The sequence below is a fragment of the Crocodylus porosus genome, unplaced genomic scaffold, assembly GCF_001723895.1.
Source record: "Crocodylus porosus isolate Cpor-Errol unplaced genomic scaffold, CroPor_comp1, whole genome shotgun sequence".
Classification (NCBI taxonomy): Eukaryota; Metazoa; Chordata; order Crocodylia; family Crocodylidae; genus Crocodylus; species Crocodylus porosus.
In genome coordinates this window covers 210,629,467-210,643,462 of record NW_017728886.1, presented here as the reverse complement: position 1 = coordinate 210,643,462, position 13,996 = coordinate 210,629,467, and the positions used below count along the sequence as shown (strand labels likewise).

Here is a 13,996-nt window from a genome sequence, read left to right as displayed (position 1 = left end):
ACCAAGCCCCGACAGACCACGGCAAAGCACCCACTATGCTGCCAAGCCCCCATGGCCTGGAGCATAGCAGTCTGCATGGAGCCCACCTCCCTGTTCCTCAGGGCCTGCGAGAGGGGCACCTATGCAGCAGGAGGGGCAGCAATGCCCCAGATGTGGTGGGAGAGGTGGCAGCCCAAAGAGGCAAAGATGCGTGTTCAGGCCTCTCAGTTAACCAGCATATTTTGTTATCCGGCACCCCCCATTCCCCATGTGTGCCGGATAACAACGCTTTTGCTGTACTCTTATACTTCTAAGTTTCAAAAAATGTATGAAACAAGATGTGCTAAGTCAGAGTTAGTATACAGAATTTATTATTTTCCTATTTTTCCAGTCCATGTTTTACAATCAGTCAGTAAACAAAATTACTTACCTCCCCCACATAGTATTCTTTATCATGCCTTAGCTTGGATGGGGATAGATGTAAAGTAATACTGCCTACAAGTTACCTTGAAAGTGTTTCTAAGTCACTATGATCTAAACAAAACAATCTAGGAGACTGTCATGATATGGCCTCCCCAGGGATGGTGGTGATGTCCCTAGGGCACTGTGACCATGCCAGCACTGCCCTATGGGCACCTACTAATCTCACCTGCCACGTCTCGCTGGTATAAATGATGGATTGGGAGGCTGCTCTAGAGTTCCTGCTTGGTCACAGTCTTGACAGACTCCTCTAAACGCTGTAAGTTGTTAGACCTCTTATTGGGTCCCACACTCAGGAGGTGCCTTACGATACCCCCAAGCCTTATGGGCTACATGCATGACTCCAAAACTGCCCCTTTATCACACCCCATGACTCGCAGATGGTATGTAGACATTGTCTTCTCATGTTGAGGCCTCAGTTTTGTCTGGCCTCAACTGCACCCTCTGGCACTGGAGTCTGCTCTCCCCCTCTTGCAGCACCCCACTCTGGCACTGGAGTCTCCACACTGTAGTGTGCCCCAATGAGCCCTCCTCTGCCCCAATAGTCTCAGCCCAGTCCAGCAGTTTAAATAACAACAGAAAGCACAAGCTCCTGGGCTACAATACAGCAATAACCTAGGGTCCATACTCCATCCCTTTTAAGGGGGCAAGCTTGTCTCTTTCAGTTTAATGGGCCTCTTCCCCACCACCACTTATGAGCTCCTATAGCCCCTTAATCCTACCAGCATCAGAACAGGCAGTCAAGCATCTCCAAGTAGCTTCCTCTATGAAAGCTCCTTCCCCCTTGGCTGCTGCCAGGGAACTAAACCTCTAGTTACAGCCCTGGGGTTTATATATGCCCAAAGCCCTGCCTTTTTCCAGTCAGCTGACCAGGTACAGGTGCAGGCTAATTCCCTCATTAGCCTGCTGCCACAGTAACCTGCACCTGTGGGGTTTCTGCCTGGCTGCAAGGGCCCTCTCTCTAGGCACTTTCTGCCCTTAAAGGAGCAGGGACCTTAGTGCCCTGCAACAAAAGCAAGGACATTTAAAATGTTTTCTATGCAGGTTCTTGATTTACTGTAGATTGAGGCAAATCAGTTTGCTTTGGCTGTTACTTTGGTTACCCATGGCAAAGATTAGTTAGTACTACCTGTACAGTGACTTGATGACAAATAAAGAAAAAATTAAGTGCCATAAAACATTAATCCCAGTCACTCTTACACTTGTGTATGCACAGGCTGATTAGCCAATTTTGTTACTGATTTATTTAAAAAGAGCTAGGAAAAACTACATAATGAAAAGGTGTGTATGATTGGTTTCCAACAGTTCTAGCAAAGGGAATCTCTCTCCCTCACCCAGGAAAGAACTCATAATACAATTCAACAAAGAAAGGGAAGAACAACAGGTAATACATTCAGGGTTCATCATTACTTTCAGATTTCAGTTTCTGCTTGACAAATGATGTCTGAACTGACTACTGTTATTGAAAGCTGTATTGAAGACCTATGGAGAGAAAAGGTAGATAGTCTAAAGAGAAACTTGAAAAGGCTTAGATTGCTCTCTCTTTACAGCAGCTTGGATTGTGGCAAAAAAAAAAGCAAAATAAAAATTTTTTAGCCTGCTCTATCGTTAAGTTATAGTTGTGTTCCTTCTTGTTGGTGTTATATAATGTGTGCATTTGATACCATTAAATGCTTTTCACGTACAGTTTACAACCCGTAAGGCAAAAAAGACTTTCTGGAAAAGCATAAAATCTTTGTTTATTACTAAGATATATGCAAAATGAAGTGTCATTGTAAAATATGCTTTTCCAGTGACTGAACATCACACATTCAGCCAGGTCCTTGGAACAACTGAAAGGGGAGAACTCCAAACTCTGGCGTTCAATGTAATTTAAAGCAGACACACTCTCACAAGTTGCATCAATTTATAATAGACCACGGCCAACTGCAGCCTAAAGGGAGGAACAACGCATGTTAGAGGTGATTATTTTACCTATCCAGTATTCAGGACTACCTATTTAACATCTTTTTGGGAGCTCCCCAAAATATATAATTTTATTTAAACAAATTAATATAATTTATTAACTTGAAGTTTACAGTTTACTGTAATAAGATATTTCATGTCATGTGTTGCCCAGGATCTCACTATTTCTTTGCTTCATTGTGATGCTTCATGTCAATGATGAAGTATATACACATACTACCTCACATCTTATTCCTTTATGACATCACAAAGGTATCACAGATAGAGAAAATAAACTACATAAAAAGGTAAACAGTTCATCTAGACTCCTATTCCTTTTTTTTCCTGCTTTGAAATGGAAGCAACATTTTTCTTTAAAGACTCATTACTTTTTACAAAAGGCTCCTCACCCTGTATAACCTCAGAAACAACAACCCCTTATCAAGATTCTCCTTATTTTGTCTTCCCTTCACCACAGAACCCCAAGAGGGACCCCCCTGCTCTCTGTGGCAGGGAAGATCATCTTCACTATGTCTCTTGGTTTCAGTAGTTACACTATAGTCTCAACTACAAGTCAGAAAACAGAGCTTCTCTGTTTGCATCAAATCACCACGTGTCATCTGCAGGGATCCTCGTTTTCTCCGTTTAAAAAAAAAAAAATTCCCAATTTAAAAAAAAAAAAAACCCAAATCCATATTTTTGCATGATTAAAATGAAACATCACTTGAGTGCAGATGACATATGCTGATTAGTTAAATTTACTGACATGTAGTTGAGACTATAATCAATTAGCATATGTCATCTGCACTTGAGGCGTTTCATTTTAATTATGCAAAAATATGGATTTGGGGTTATTCTTTTTTTATTCAAAAACTAGGATTTTTTTTTTCTTAATCAGAGAAAACCAGGATCCCTGGTCATCTGTCACATTAACAAGAATATAATTATACAACTACTTTATTGCTTGGACTCTGAAAAGTCTCACATGAATATTTAATCAATTTTAACAGTTATTAAGAAGGTAGACACAAGCCAAAACAAAACTATGACCAATTCCAGTGTATTGTACTAGCTGTTGAACATAAAGCCAGGTTTTGATCTTATTTACATGTTAAACCCAGACTAACTCTACTGTCCTCCATTATTTAAATCAAAAATGTTGATATCCTCAGTCAAGTTGTTCTGTATTTACACGAGAGACAGGAAGATCAGAGCATGGCCCAAAAGTTCTGTTACACTGCATGGTAACAAAATAATAAAACAGACAGCCCCGTGGTATTCAGAAGGCTTACTAATGCAATGAATTTTTAACTGTGTACATTTTTTTTGTCTGTTGCCCATGTCATAATTTTTACTTAAAAATATGAACCACCATAATTTCTGATCATGTTGAAATTCAGAGTTGTTAAAACGAATTAAAAGTTGCACTTTTTCACCTGACAACTTGAAACGTATTTGTTTTTATACTACAAAAATGGCTAGTGGTTCACTGGCATCAATTCTCAAGTTATCAGATGATTATGGATTTGTTACAAGAATGTCATGGTTGCAACTATCCTGCACATTTTAGCCAGCTACAGCTTCATAGCAACAACAACAAAGAGGTTGAAACCCACAATACGCAAGGTACATAAAACCTCTACAAGCTCTTATTAGTATATGTAATCTACAACAGTTGAGCAGTTCTCATTAAGTCCACCAGATGGAATGAGTATATGTACAATAGTTTATAAGGGCACATCAACAACTGAAGATACTACTGATTTGTTTACTGCAACAAAGGGACATGTCAAATGCTTTGGGATAAGTAAAATAGTCTTCCCCCGATACTAAGTTTCTATATGTCTACAGCTAAAAAAAAATCCCTAAAGACAGTGAAGCATCAGTGATCTAACTTACTGTTCAACAATAAAGTTGGCAAAAAATCTGAGATACATACTTCAGGTGTCGTCTTCTCACTAAATTTACCCTTTGTGACTCCAGCTGGGCAGCAGCACTTGATTGTCATTTAGGTCATTTCTAGGGGTGATGTCATTTCACACAGGGCAACATTAATGGCATTTTTAGTATTTCCTTTTGAACAAGGATTTAAGGTAGTTATAATTCAACTATATTGAGTTATATGTTTTTCTCCTCAACTACTGAAGTTGATGACATTTCTGTGATGGATTTCAATGGTACCAAAATTTCATGATTTAATTTCCACCATTACCAGTACATTTCTGGAACCTTCACAATTTGCTCTACTGGCCAATTTTTCCTCCCACACTGAAGCTGTCACAATATCTTCATGAAATAAAGCACTAAAGAGATTTTTTTATATTTATTCTGACAATTGAGGAACTGGGAAGAGACCCATAGGAGCAAGGGGGAAGGGGAGAAGAGGAGTTTGTCCTTCCCCTTTCCAGATGTGTTCTGTATTATTTGTCTTTCAGGTCTATTGTTCAAGTTTCAGGTTTCTTAGACCAAGGAGCTCTCCTATGTCCTTTTGGGGTGTTTTTTCTTTGGTGGGGGGAAAGGAAGAGCTTATGGGGGAGGTGGTTTAAGTTACTACACTTACAGACAAAATAAAAATTGCATCCTTAAAAAACCCTGAAAAGCTATTCTGAGGACTGAGGCTTGGGACACAGGTATACATCATTCCCTCAAAATTTTGTAATTATTAGAATGAATCCAAATGTGCTAAGTGATTTCTAAAGAAAGTAAGGAGTCAGTGTTACAGCCAATATTAACAATCACCAGTATTTTTATTTATTTCTATGTCTGAAATGCACAATCTTGCTAATATTCAATTTCTAAAACCTTTATTGGTGAATAAAGGTGTCAGTTCACCTGACTGCAGCATCAACACAACCATCATTTAAACAATGGCATCACATCCTATGCTGGCCTGTAAGGGACAGAACTTAAGTAACCGGGACCACTTCTACATTCACCTGCTCCTTTCCCCACTCTCCACATCTAAAAAAATCCAACGTAGTTTAAGTACTGCATTTCATATTTTAAATTATTTAGCGTTTGTTATCAGCACTATATTTTACAAGCCGTAGTCAGGATTTTCAGATGAGTGCCCACGTTTAGGATTTAATAAGCATCCTGTTTTCAAAGGTGCTGAGCATCCATATGGGTCATTAAGTTCAGTTACAGGTTCTCCAACCTCATAAAAATCAAGCCATTTATTGTCAAGCTTAAGTACTCATTTAAGAGCTGGTTGCCTTCCCCCTCAACCCTAACCCCCATGTGAAGGTGTAACCCATGTTTAGGGTAAACCATGCCATTGACTGGTTACAAATTCAGCTTAAATTGTAACGCAGAGGGGTCATAACTGATTGAGGCAGGCCAGGTATATTTGTAAGTAGCACTTGCTTCCAGAGAATTATTGCTTTGCAGTTCTTTACTTAACAGGTTAACAGAGGCTGTTGGGGAGAAAAAAGCAATTTCAAGTCTGACAGCTATCTTGAACGAAGCCTTTTTTTTCCTTCTTGGTCTTGGGTTACAATAAAGACATTGTATTTTTAAGATGGCAGCAGACAAAGATTCAGTTAAATAAAAAAGTATGTGTGAAGGAGGAGAGATTAAGTATACTGAAACTATGAATTTCCAAATAATTTCTATCCTGTGAGGTACTGCTGCATCTTGCAAATATTATTTGCCACACAGTTTATATAATTATTGTGTATACAACTTCAAAATCAAATTTGATTAAGTACTATAAACTGAAAACAATTTCTAGTGCTTATGGAAGGAGAACACAGATATGCTAATTTTGGTATAAGCAGCATGAAAATAAGTCAGGAATAAAAAACAGATGCAGCACAGTAGCAACTGCATTCCGTATGAAAGGAAAGGTTGCTTAGCAGAAAAACTGGATGCAAAAAAGCTCTAAAGCTATAAACAGGGATTAAGCAAATAATATTAAGAAGAAAACAGAAGCTTATGAGGAAAAGACAACATAGAAATATAGGGTTGGCACATTAGAAAGAAAAAAAAGTAAAATGAAGAATGGAATAACATCAAGTATTTGCAAAGAAAGAAACAGAAGAGAATTAGAAAGTAAATAAAGATTTGTAAAGAAGAGAGATTATAAATGCTCCAGTCAAAATATAAGACTTTACAAAAAAGTTAAACTGAAAAAAATACCTAAATAAAAATAACTTTACTCAACAGAATAAAACTGAATTTGAATCTGTCTCATATTCAAGAGGTCTTCTAGTAAACACAGCTTAACACACAACTTTAGACTTCAAGCAAGCATTTTGATTTATTTTTTGTGTACTCCATGAATTCACTACATCATCCTTTATTACACAAATAAATTAAACACAAATATTATTAATTCATTTAACCAAAGTGATCCAAGTACAGAGACCAGTTTAAAAAAAATACAGCTGCTTTATCTTTTGCCTTTTTAGGCTTGTCAAGAGATTTAGCTCATTTGCTTGTGGTCCTATGAACCATGCCATAGCACTACTTGTGCCAAGAGGCAAACAAACAAAACAAAAAACACCCCAAAAACTTCTTGCTTTTCCATCCCCAAGCAGCAGAAAAATCTCTGGCAGCAAATGGAATGGACATTCTATCTGAAATACTGCTCTAACAGACAGCCTCATTCTGTCTCTCTCTTCTCCTCCCCCAAGACTGTCTAACAGACATTATTAGCCCAGGAGTTAAACTGAGTAATGCTTTCAACAAAGGATATTCTCTCTCAGGTTTTCAGACAGCAAACAAGATATTGTAAAGGTAGTGAAAGAAACTTAATGTGCTTGAACTATTATGATGCTCTTATAAGAATGCAAAATATGAAAGTTTTTTTTCTGCAATACTTAAAGTTCTATAAGATAATTAAATATTATCCACGCCTAAAAACTACTGCATATAAAATGTATACCATACCTAGTGGACAGCTCTCTTGACTATTTGGTGGTATATTTTCTTTAGCCATAGAGATTAACATTTTGCTGGTCTCAGAAAGCTGTTCTGAACCTTTGCTCTGAAAAGAAAAAGTGCATTTTGCTTGAATAGATAAGAGAAATAGCTATAAAATCACTTGTAGGAACATTATTTAATTTTTATTTGAAAGCAGAGAGATGCGAGTTTAAATACATGCAACAGAGCAAGGAGTTCACCATCATTATAGACAAGGAGCTCTTGTACATAATATACAAGAAGGAGCTCTTGTATGTGATTTCCACCAGCACTTGTAGTCTGTGAAATATTTGTGAATCAAACAATTCATGTGCCCTTTATTCTTCTTAACAAGGAAGATCTGGTCCATGCTATTAGTCAGTATGGTCAGTCATCTAGTTAAAAAAAAAAAAAAAATCCAGATATGGTGGGGCAAGGTCAGAGTATCAGCCCCACAGCTCATGCGGAGTGAAAATACAGCTTTCAATGCAGCAGAATTATCTTCCTGCTTCCTATAACTGGTCTAAGCAGGGAAGATGAAGACAAAAGCCTGCCTGCTCTTTTAATACCTTGAAAAATTAGTCTCATGGGTACATAAGCAAAGAAAAGTTGATGGCCGAGTAGGATGCACCAAGCAGGAAATGAATAGCTTGGGGCTCAACAGGAGTTAGGAAAACTGAACACAGGGTGACTAACGCAATGGTTCTCAACCTTTTCTGGACTCCAAACACTCTTCACTGGACTCAAAAACAACCCTCCATAACTTTTATCAATTGAGGGGTACACAATTTCAAAACTACTGTACTGTCCAAGACAACCCTGAATGCAAGACGACCCCCCAATAATTAGATTTTACACATGGAAAATTTATAAATTTGTTATATAATTTTCCAAGTATAGAATCTAATTATTGGAAGATCATCGTAAATTTGTTCCTACCAGCATTGCACCTGGGAAAGCAGCTGTGAGGGGTACATGGTGGAAAGGGGGAAGGCTGTGGGCTGGCACCTGGTAGGACAGGCAGCAGGGAGGCAGTAAGGGGGTAGGCAATGTGGAGGCAGTGGTGCCAAGCACTGGGGAGGGGCAGATGATGGCGGGGCAGAAGCAGGCAGTTTGCCCTCTACCACCTGTCACCCTTCCACACTTCTCCCCCCCTTGTGCCTGCCACCCACAGCCCTCCTGTCTCCCCAGTGTACCACTCCTGCCCCCCACAACCTTGGAAACCTGCTTCCTTCTCCCATCTCCCCCATCCCATTGCCTCTGATCCCCACCCACCTCTTCTCCCCTCCTGCTGCCATTTACCCTTGCATCAGCAAGCTCCATTCATTCTCCAGTCTCCTGCTATATGGCTGGGATAGAGCCATGCTTTGTGCTCCAGGCTGGAGTGAGGATGGAGTCTGTTGGCAACAGAGAAAGGGCAAGCAGCAAGGGGAAGAGGAGGGCTGCAGAGGTTCTCGGGGAGGGAGACAAGGGAAGGGGGACATGGGCCTGAGGCTGTGGGGAGCAAAAACAGTGCAGTGAATGACAGGGGGAGGAGGGGTTGAGGCCTGAGGCTGCAGAAACGGGAAACAGGCAGGAGGTTGAGAACCATTAGACTAGCAAGATAATAATACACCAAAGCAGTATGGAAGGGGAAGAACAAAAAGGATTACCATGTCTCAGAGACTAATTCAAGAAATAGAACTGTGACTATTTTTCTGGAACGGTAAAAGAAGGGTAGTCTGAGGATATGGATCCCAGACTTAAACATTCTTATTGTCCTGGGTGGGGTTGTTTCTAATTAGAAGCAAGGGCTTATAGTTCAGCGTCTCTGGCTACCAGCCTATGAACATCAAAATTCAATAGGCTGATGGCTGAAAGAAATGCAGCACAGCCTACCAATCTTCACAGCTGAACACATTTAATACCCAAGTCTGAGGAGAAATTAGATTTGCCAATGCCCTCCCATGCACAGATGTAAAAAAAATCTTATAAAGAATTAGCTTTTATAAGCATATTATAAGCAGATTTTAAAAAAAAGTTTAAAATTCAAGCAGTTAAATTCTCTTACCCTCATTTCCATATAAGGAGGATCATTTTCAAGTTCCGCTTTGTCTTGTGCCAACTTGGCCTTTTGCTCTTCAATAAATTGGTCCAAGACATCTGACATCGTTTCTTAGATTCCTAGGAGAGAAACACACAGCTTCAGAATGATGCAATTCTTCACCAGAAGGAACTGGAGTTTACAAAAAGTTAAATTATTAACTACCTTAAACAACTCAATTTAGTCATCAAATTATTGCGTATACCAGATAAAGAAACGTAAGCTTGAAAATCTTGGTTAGCTTAGCTTTAGAGAAAACCTCCCTGGAGATAACTGACCTAAAGCAGTGGTGCCCATCCTTTTTTACCCCACAGGTAGATGGGCAGTGCCCAGTCCTGACCTGGACATGCAGGGAGGAGGGGGCGTGACCTGATCCTAACCCAGCTGTATGAAGCTTGAGAAACTGGCAGCATGGGAAGGTGGTAGTAATAATTGCCACTGCTCCCCCGCTGCAAAATTTCCTGACCTGTGGGAAGCCCTACAGTGCAGATGCAATGGCTCCATGTGCTAGTTTTGGCCCAAAGCCCAGGGGTTGAGCACCCCTGACCTAATGCATAGCAACCTTCAGAATTTCTCCTCCGAGAGAAGCAAAAGATCCCGTAAGACAGTCCCAATAATTTTCTGAATATAGTATTCTTCTTTCCTATAAAGGTTATTATTATAGGACTAGCCAACTGCCTGTCAAAGATGACCAAGGGGGAAGGGGGGGACACAACACACAGAGACTGATTCATGACAGCTGAAAAATAACAAGGCAAAATGGAAAAAATAAAATTAGCACACAGTGTACCAAGATAAGCAAATAAAGGTCTGAAATTAAGAGAAATCTGCCTGCTGAGTTACAGTAAAACGTTAATATAACATACTGGTATGGGGAAGTTATTCTTTAAATTAGTAAAGTTATACAGTACTCAAATGAGGCAGATACAGGGCAACCCAGTTACAAACATTTGTGGTAATACAGGAAGATCAACTCCAAAAATAAATTCCCCATCTGATTGTCCTAAATCATTCTCATTGACTTTGCACACTGAAAGTCAAAGGAAACCTAAAAAAGAATATATGCTGTTAGGCACAGGCTATATTACTTCTGGAGAAGCAATTTTACAGAAGGATTGCTGAAGATTATTATTATTATGAAAAGAAAAAGGGATTTTTTTCACAATAAGCTCCACACTTGCTCACATCAGCTACCTACTGAAGCCTACTCACTTGCAAGAATAACATATATCAAGTCATACACCAAAAAAGGTTCCTTCCATAGCTCACTGGACTGTGGCAACTGAATTTATGACCTTCAGTTCCACATGTATACACTCTGGAATTGTTTCCAAACCCTATTTGGAGACATTTTTTTAAGTTAGGGAAAGAATGATAGTAAGATCTGCAAGCGTCTTTCTCACTCCAAAATAGACAGTATAATGAACTATCTATAATTATATTTTTTACTTTTATCAGACACTGATCCTAAACAATATGAAACATTAAGGAAAAACCAAGGCAAAATGCCTATTAAGATTTTTACTATACAAAAATTCAATTAATGTGAAGAAAGCTCAAAATTCTACTCATAGTAAAATACTGTACTGTAAAATACTGTTAATTCAGCATGCTACCTTTAACATGGCTATTACGCAAGAAGCACTAACAGAATTCTGCTATGGAGATAACTAGATATTTTATGCCACTGTTTTTTGCTTGAGAAAATCTTTTAAAATGTGCTTTTTGCTTGAGAAGCGCTTTTTTGCCTGAGAAGATCTTTTAAAATGTGCATGGATTCAAAGATTGTGAAACAAGCACAAGAGTCAACTGCTAATTAAATTATTAGAAAGGATCCTCTACAAGAGAAAATGGAGCAGAAGAAAAGGAAAAGGGGATATAGAGTTTACTTGAGCATTGTGAGGGCTGTGCATCCACAGCTGTGTTCAGATAATACACCAATGCTCAAGGGAAGAAAAACTCAAGTGATTTCATAAAATTAGACATTGCACCAATGAAGTTATTTAAGATTCTGCTTTTAATTTAAACTATTGAAAAATCAGCAGATTCCCTTTTCATTTTCGTGCATATGCATGCTAACACATGCAAGAACATTAAAACTAGCCAAAAACAACAAAAATCCCTTCAAACACCCCCCGCCCCACCAAGTCCATTAAAATTGTCTATATGTATACTACATTGAACATAGTACTAGCTAATTTTCTGATGGCTCATGCTAAATGGCATATGAATCTGTAGGACACTACAAAATAATTTGTATAAAAATTGTGTCATTTTATAGGAACCCTTGAAATTAATCAAAGTAAATAGAAATATTACAATGTATAAACTCAAAAGCGTTTGAGGGGCAAGGATTTCCTGGGGTGATATACTTCATTGCACTAACTATGTAGTTGAGAAAGTTGAGACAAGCTTTCAAATGCAAGACAAATGTCATAGGCACAAGGAGCCCACAAACATCTTACATGCAAAAGCTTGTCTAACTTTATCCCAGCTACGTTTGGTCTAATGAAAGATGTCACAGGTCAGAAATCTTTGCCTCTCGAACATTTTTGTGCTGTTACAAAGCAATATTTCCTTTTACTTAGGTTTATTTCAAAGGTTGCTACAAAAGGACAAAATTCTCAAATTGTTTTATAGCATCCTACAAACTCCTACACAAATGACAGTGTTTACAAACATCTTACATTTAAAAGCTTGTCTAACTTTATATCCCAGTGACACAGTTGGTCCAATGAAAGATATCATTATCATTATAAGAAATTACGCGTCTGGCATAATATGTTATGCCTGTGGCATCACTCCTGGACCACTGCAGCTATAATATCACTCTTACCCTACCACAAGTGTTAACATTTATTTAAAATGAAGCCAACATGCATAAATGCAATGCATAATGGCAACAAGGGAGTCAGCTGAGGAGCTGCAAGTGGAAGCAAACAAGCTGCCACAGGTTGTGCTGCATTTCAGTTTGTCTAGCCAAGCAGAAAACAAGCAGACAGTCCAGAAGGGGAGGATTTTCAGGGGCTCATGTTGGAGACAACTAAGGACCAGTCCACTCCTGCCAGCACCAGGTCGGCTTTACCACCAGGAATAAAGTTCAGCTGCTTTCCAGCAGACCCACTCCCGCCAGCCCAGCGCAGCCCGTGCCAGTCTCTTCTCTCCAGCTTAGGCCCCGAACCTGAAGCGACTGCGGCAAGACGCCCATCACGAGAGGGGAAAGCCTCGGGAGCCGGCCTGGGGAAGTCAGGCCTTTCTGCTCTTCGGCTGTCTTAGCAGAGGGGGAAAAAAGCAGCAGTGGAGCCAGGGTCCAGAGCCTCCGCACCCCAGCTTAATACGATCCGCAATTTCCACCAGGATCCCTGCAAACTATGCAGTCGCAGCCCCAGCCCCGCGCGAGGGAGGGCAAGGCAGAAGCGCCGGAGCCGGCTCAGGCGCTGGAAGCAACGGGAAGCCCCCGTCCCATCCCTCGGGGAAGAGGCAGTCAAACCCGCTGGGAAGGCTGCAGTAGGGCTTCCCCTCCTCGTCCCGCCCCTACCCCGGCAGGGACCCGCTCTCCATGGCGAGCAGCGCCGCCCCAGCCCGAGCCTGCTCCGCTCCCGGCCCCGGAGCAGACCACGCGACCGTCACTGACCACGTCCCCCTGTCGCTCCCCGCCGAGCGGCGGTGGTACAGCCCCTAGGGGCGGCTCCGGGCATGCACAGGACTGCAGTGCTCCCCACGCCCGCCAGTGGCATTGCCCCGCGGCACCGAGAAGGGCTGGGCGTGATGACGCGCGGGGTGGCCCCGAACGCGTTCCCAGCGGTCGGCCCCTTTAAGACGCCGCTCGGCGTTGTTAGGCAACCAGGTTACAACAGAAACCGTTGCCGGGGCCTGCGACAACCCCTCCCCGCTGCCCACGCGGGAGGAAAACACCAGCCCCTCCTCACCCAGGGACTGCTTCACCCTCCAGCAGCTCACCCTCCCCTCCTTGCCAGAGAGGCAAGCAGGTCACCGGGGGGTGTGTGTATGACACGGGGGTTTAATCAGCCCTAAATTAAAGTGGTGTTTTTTAAAACCCACCACTTCAATTTAAGGCCTGTGTTTCATCTACACACACCCTAAGGTAACACCACTTGAGAAACAGAAATGATGGTAATGTAATCATTATTATTTGAACCAGTTTTTGCTTTTTGAAAATATCTGTTCAAATTTATTTAACAGAGTTTGTTTTAGAGTAACATCGTTGTCAGCTTCTTCCCGGAGGTTATTTAGACGTTTCTGATAGCGGTCACTAATTTCCTGTAGCTCTTTCTCCATTTTTTGTCGAATGGCTTCCTTCTTCTCTTTGGCTTCTTCTTTTAGGAACAATAAAGTGTTTTGATCAACTGAGCCACATTTTTTTAACTCCTCTATTCTTTCCCTTAATTCCTCATCCACCTTCTTATGTTTCTCATCCAGCTGAGATTTCTTTTCCTTTCTTTCTCTTTCCATCTGCTCAGTGTAGGTTCTCCTGAGCTCCTCCATTTTCAGTTGAAGCTGTCTTTGAGCACACTCATACATGTCATTAGTGTAGTGGTCACCTCCATTCTTCTCCACCATCGCATCAATCATCCTCAGCAGCTC

At 40.8% G+C, this 13,996-nt stretch overlaps 2 protein-coding genes across 2 annotated transcripts in view; both read right to left on the bottom strand.

The window, feature by feature from the left end:
• CSPP1 (centrosome and spindle pole associated protein 1) overlaps positions 1-11,107 on the bottom strand; it is a 98,687-nt gene extending 87,580 nt beyond the window's left edge. Inside the window, exons 1-3 of the mRNA XM_019543435.1 lie at positions 10,340-11,107; positions 9,359-9,471; positions 7,297-7,393 (exon numbers count right to left, since the gene is read on the bottom strand). Coding sequence (XP_019398980.1) covers positions 7,297-7,393; positions 9,359-9,457 — 196 coding nt within the window. The 5' untranslated portion in view covers positions 9,458-9,471; positions 10,340-11,107. The remainder of the gene's footprint in view (positions 1-7,296; positions 7,394-9,358; positions 9,472-10,339) is intronic.
• A 2,178-nt stretch (positions 11,108-13,285) lies between these two features.
• LOC109319391 (GTPase IMAP family member 4-like) lies at positions 13,286-13,990 on the bottom strand. The gene has a single exon (XM_019548909.1). It carries the CDS (start codon positions 13,982-13,984, stop codon positions 13,541-13,543), a length of 444 nt encoding a protein of 147 aa, XP_019404454.1. The 5' UTR covers positions 13,985-13,990; the 3' UTR covers positions 13,286-13,540.
• Between the last annotated feature and the right edge of the window lie 6 nt (positions 13,991-13,996).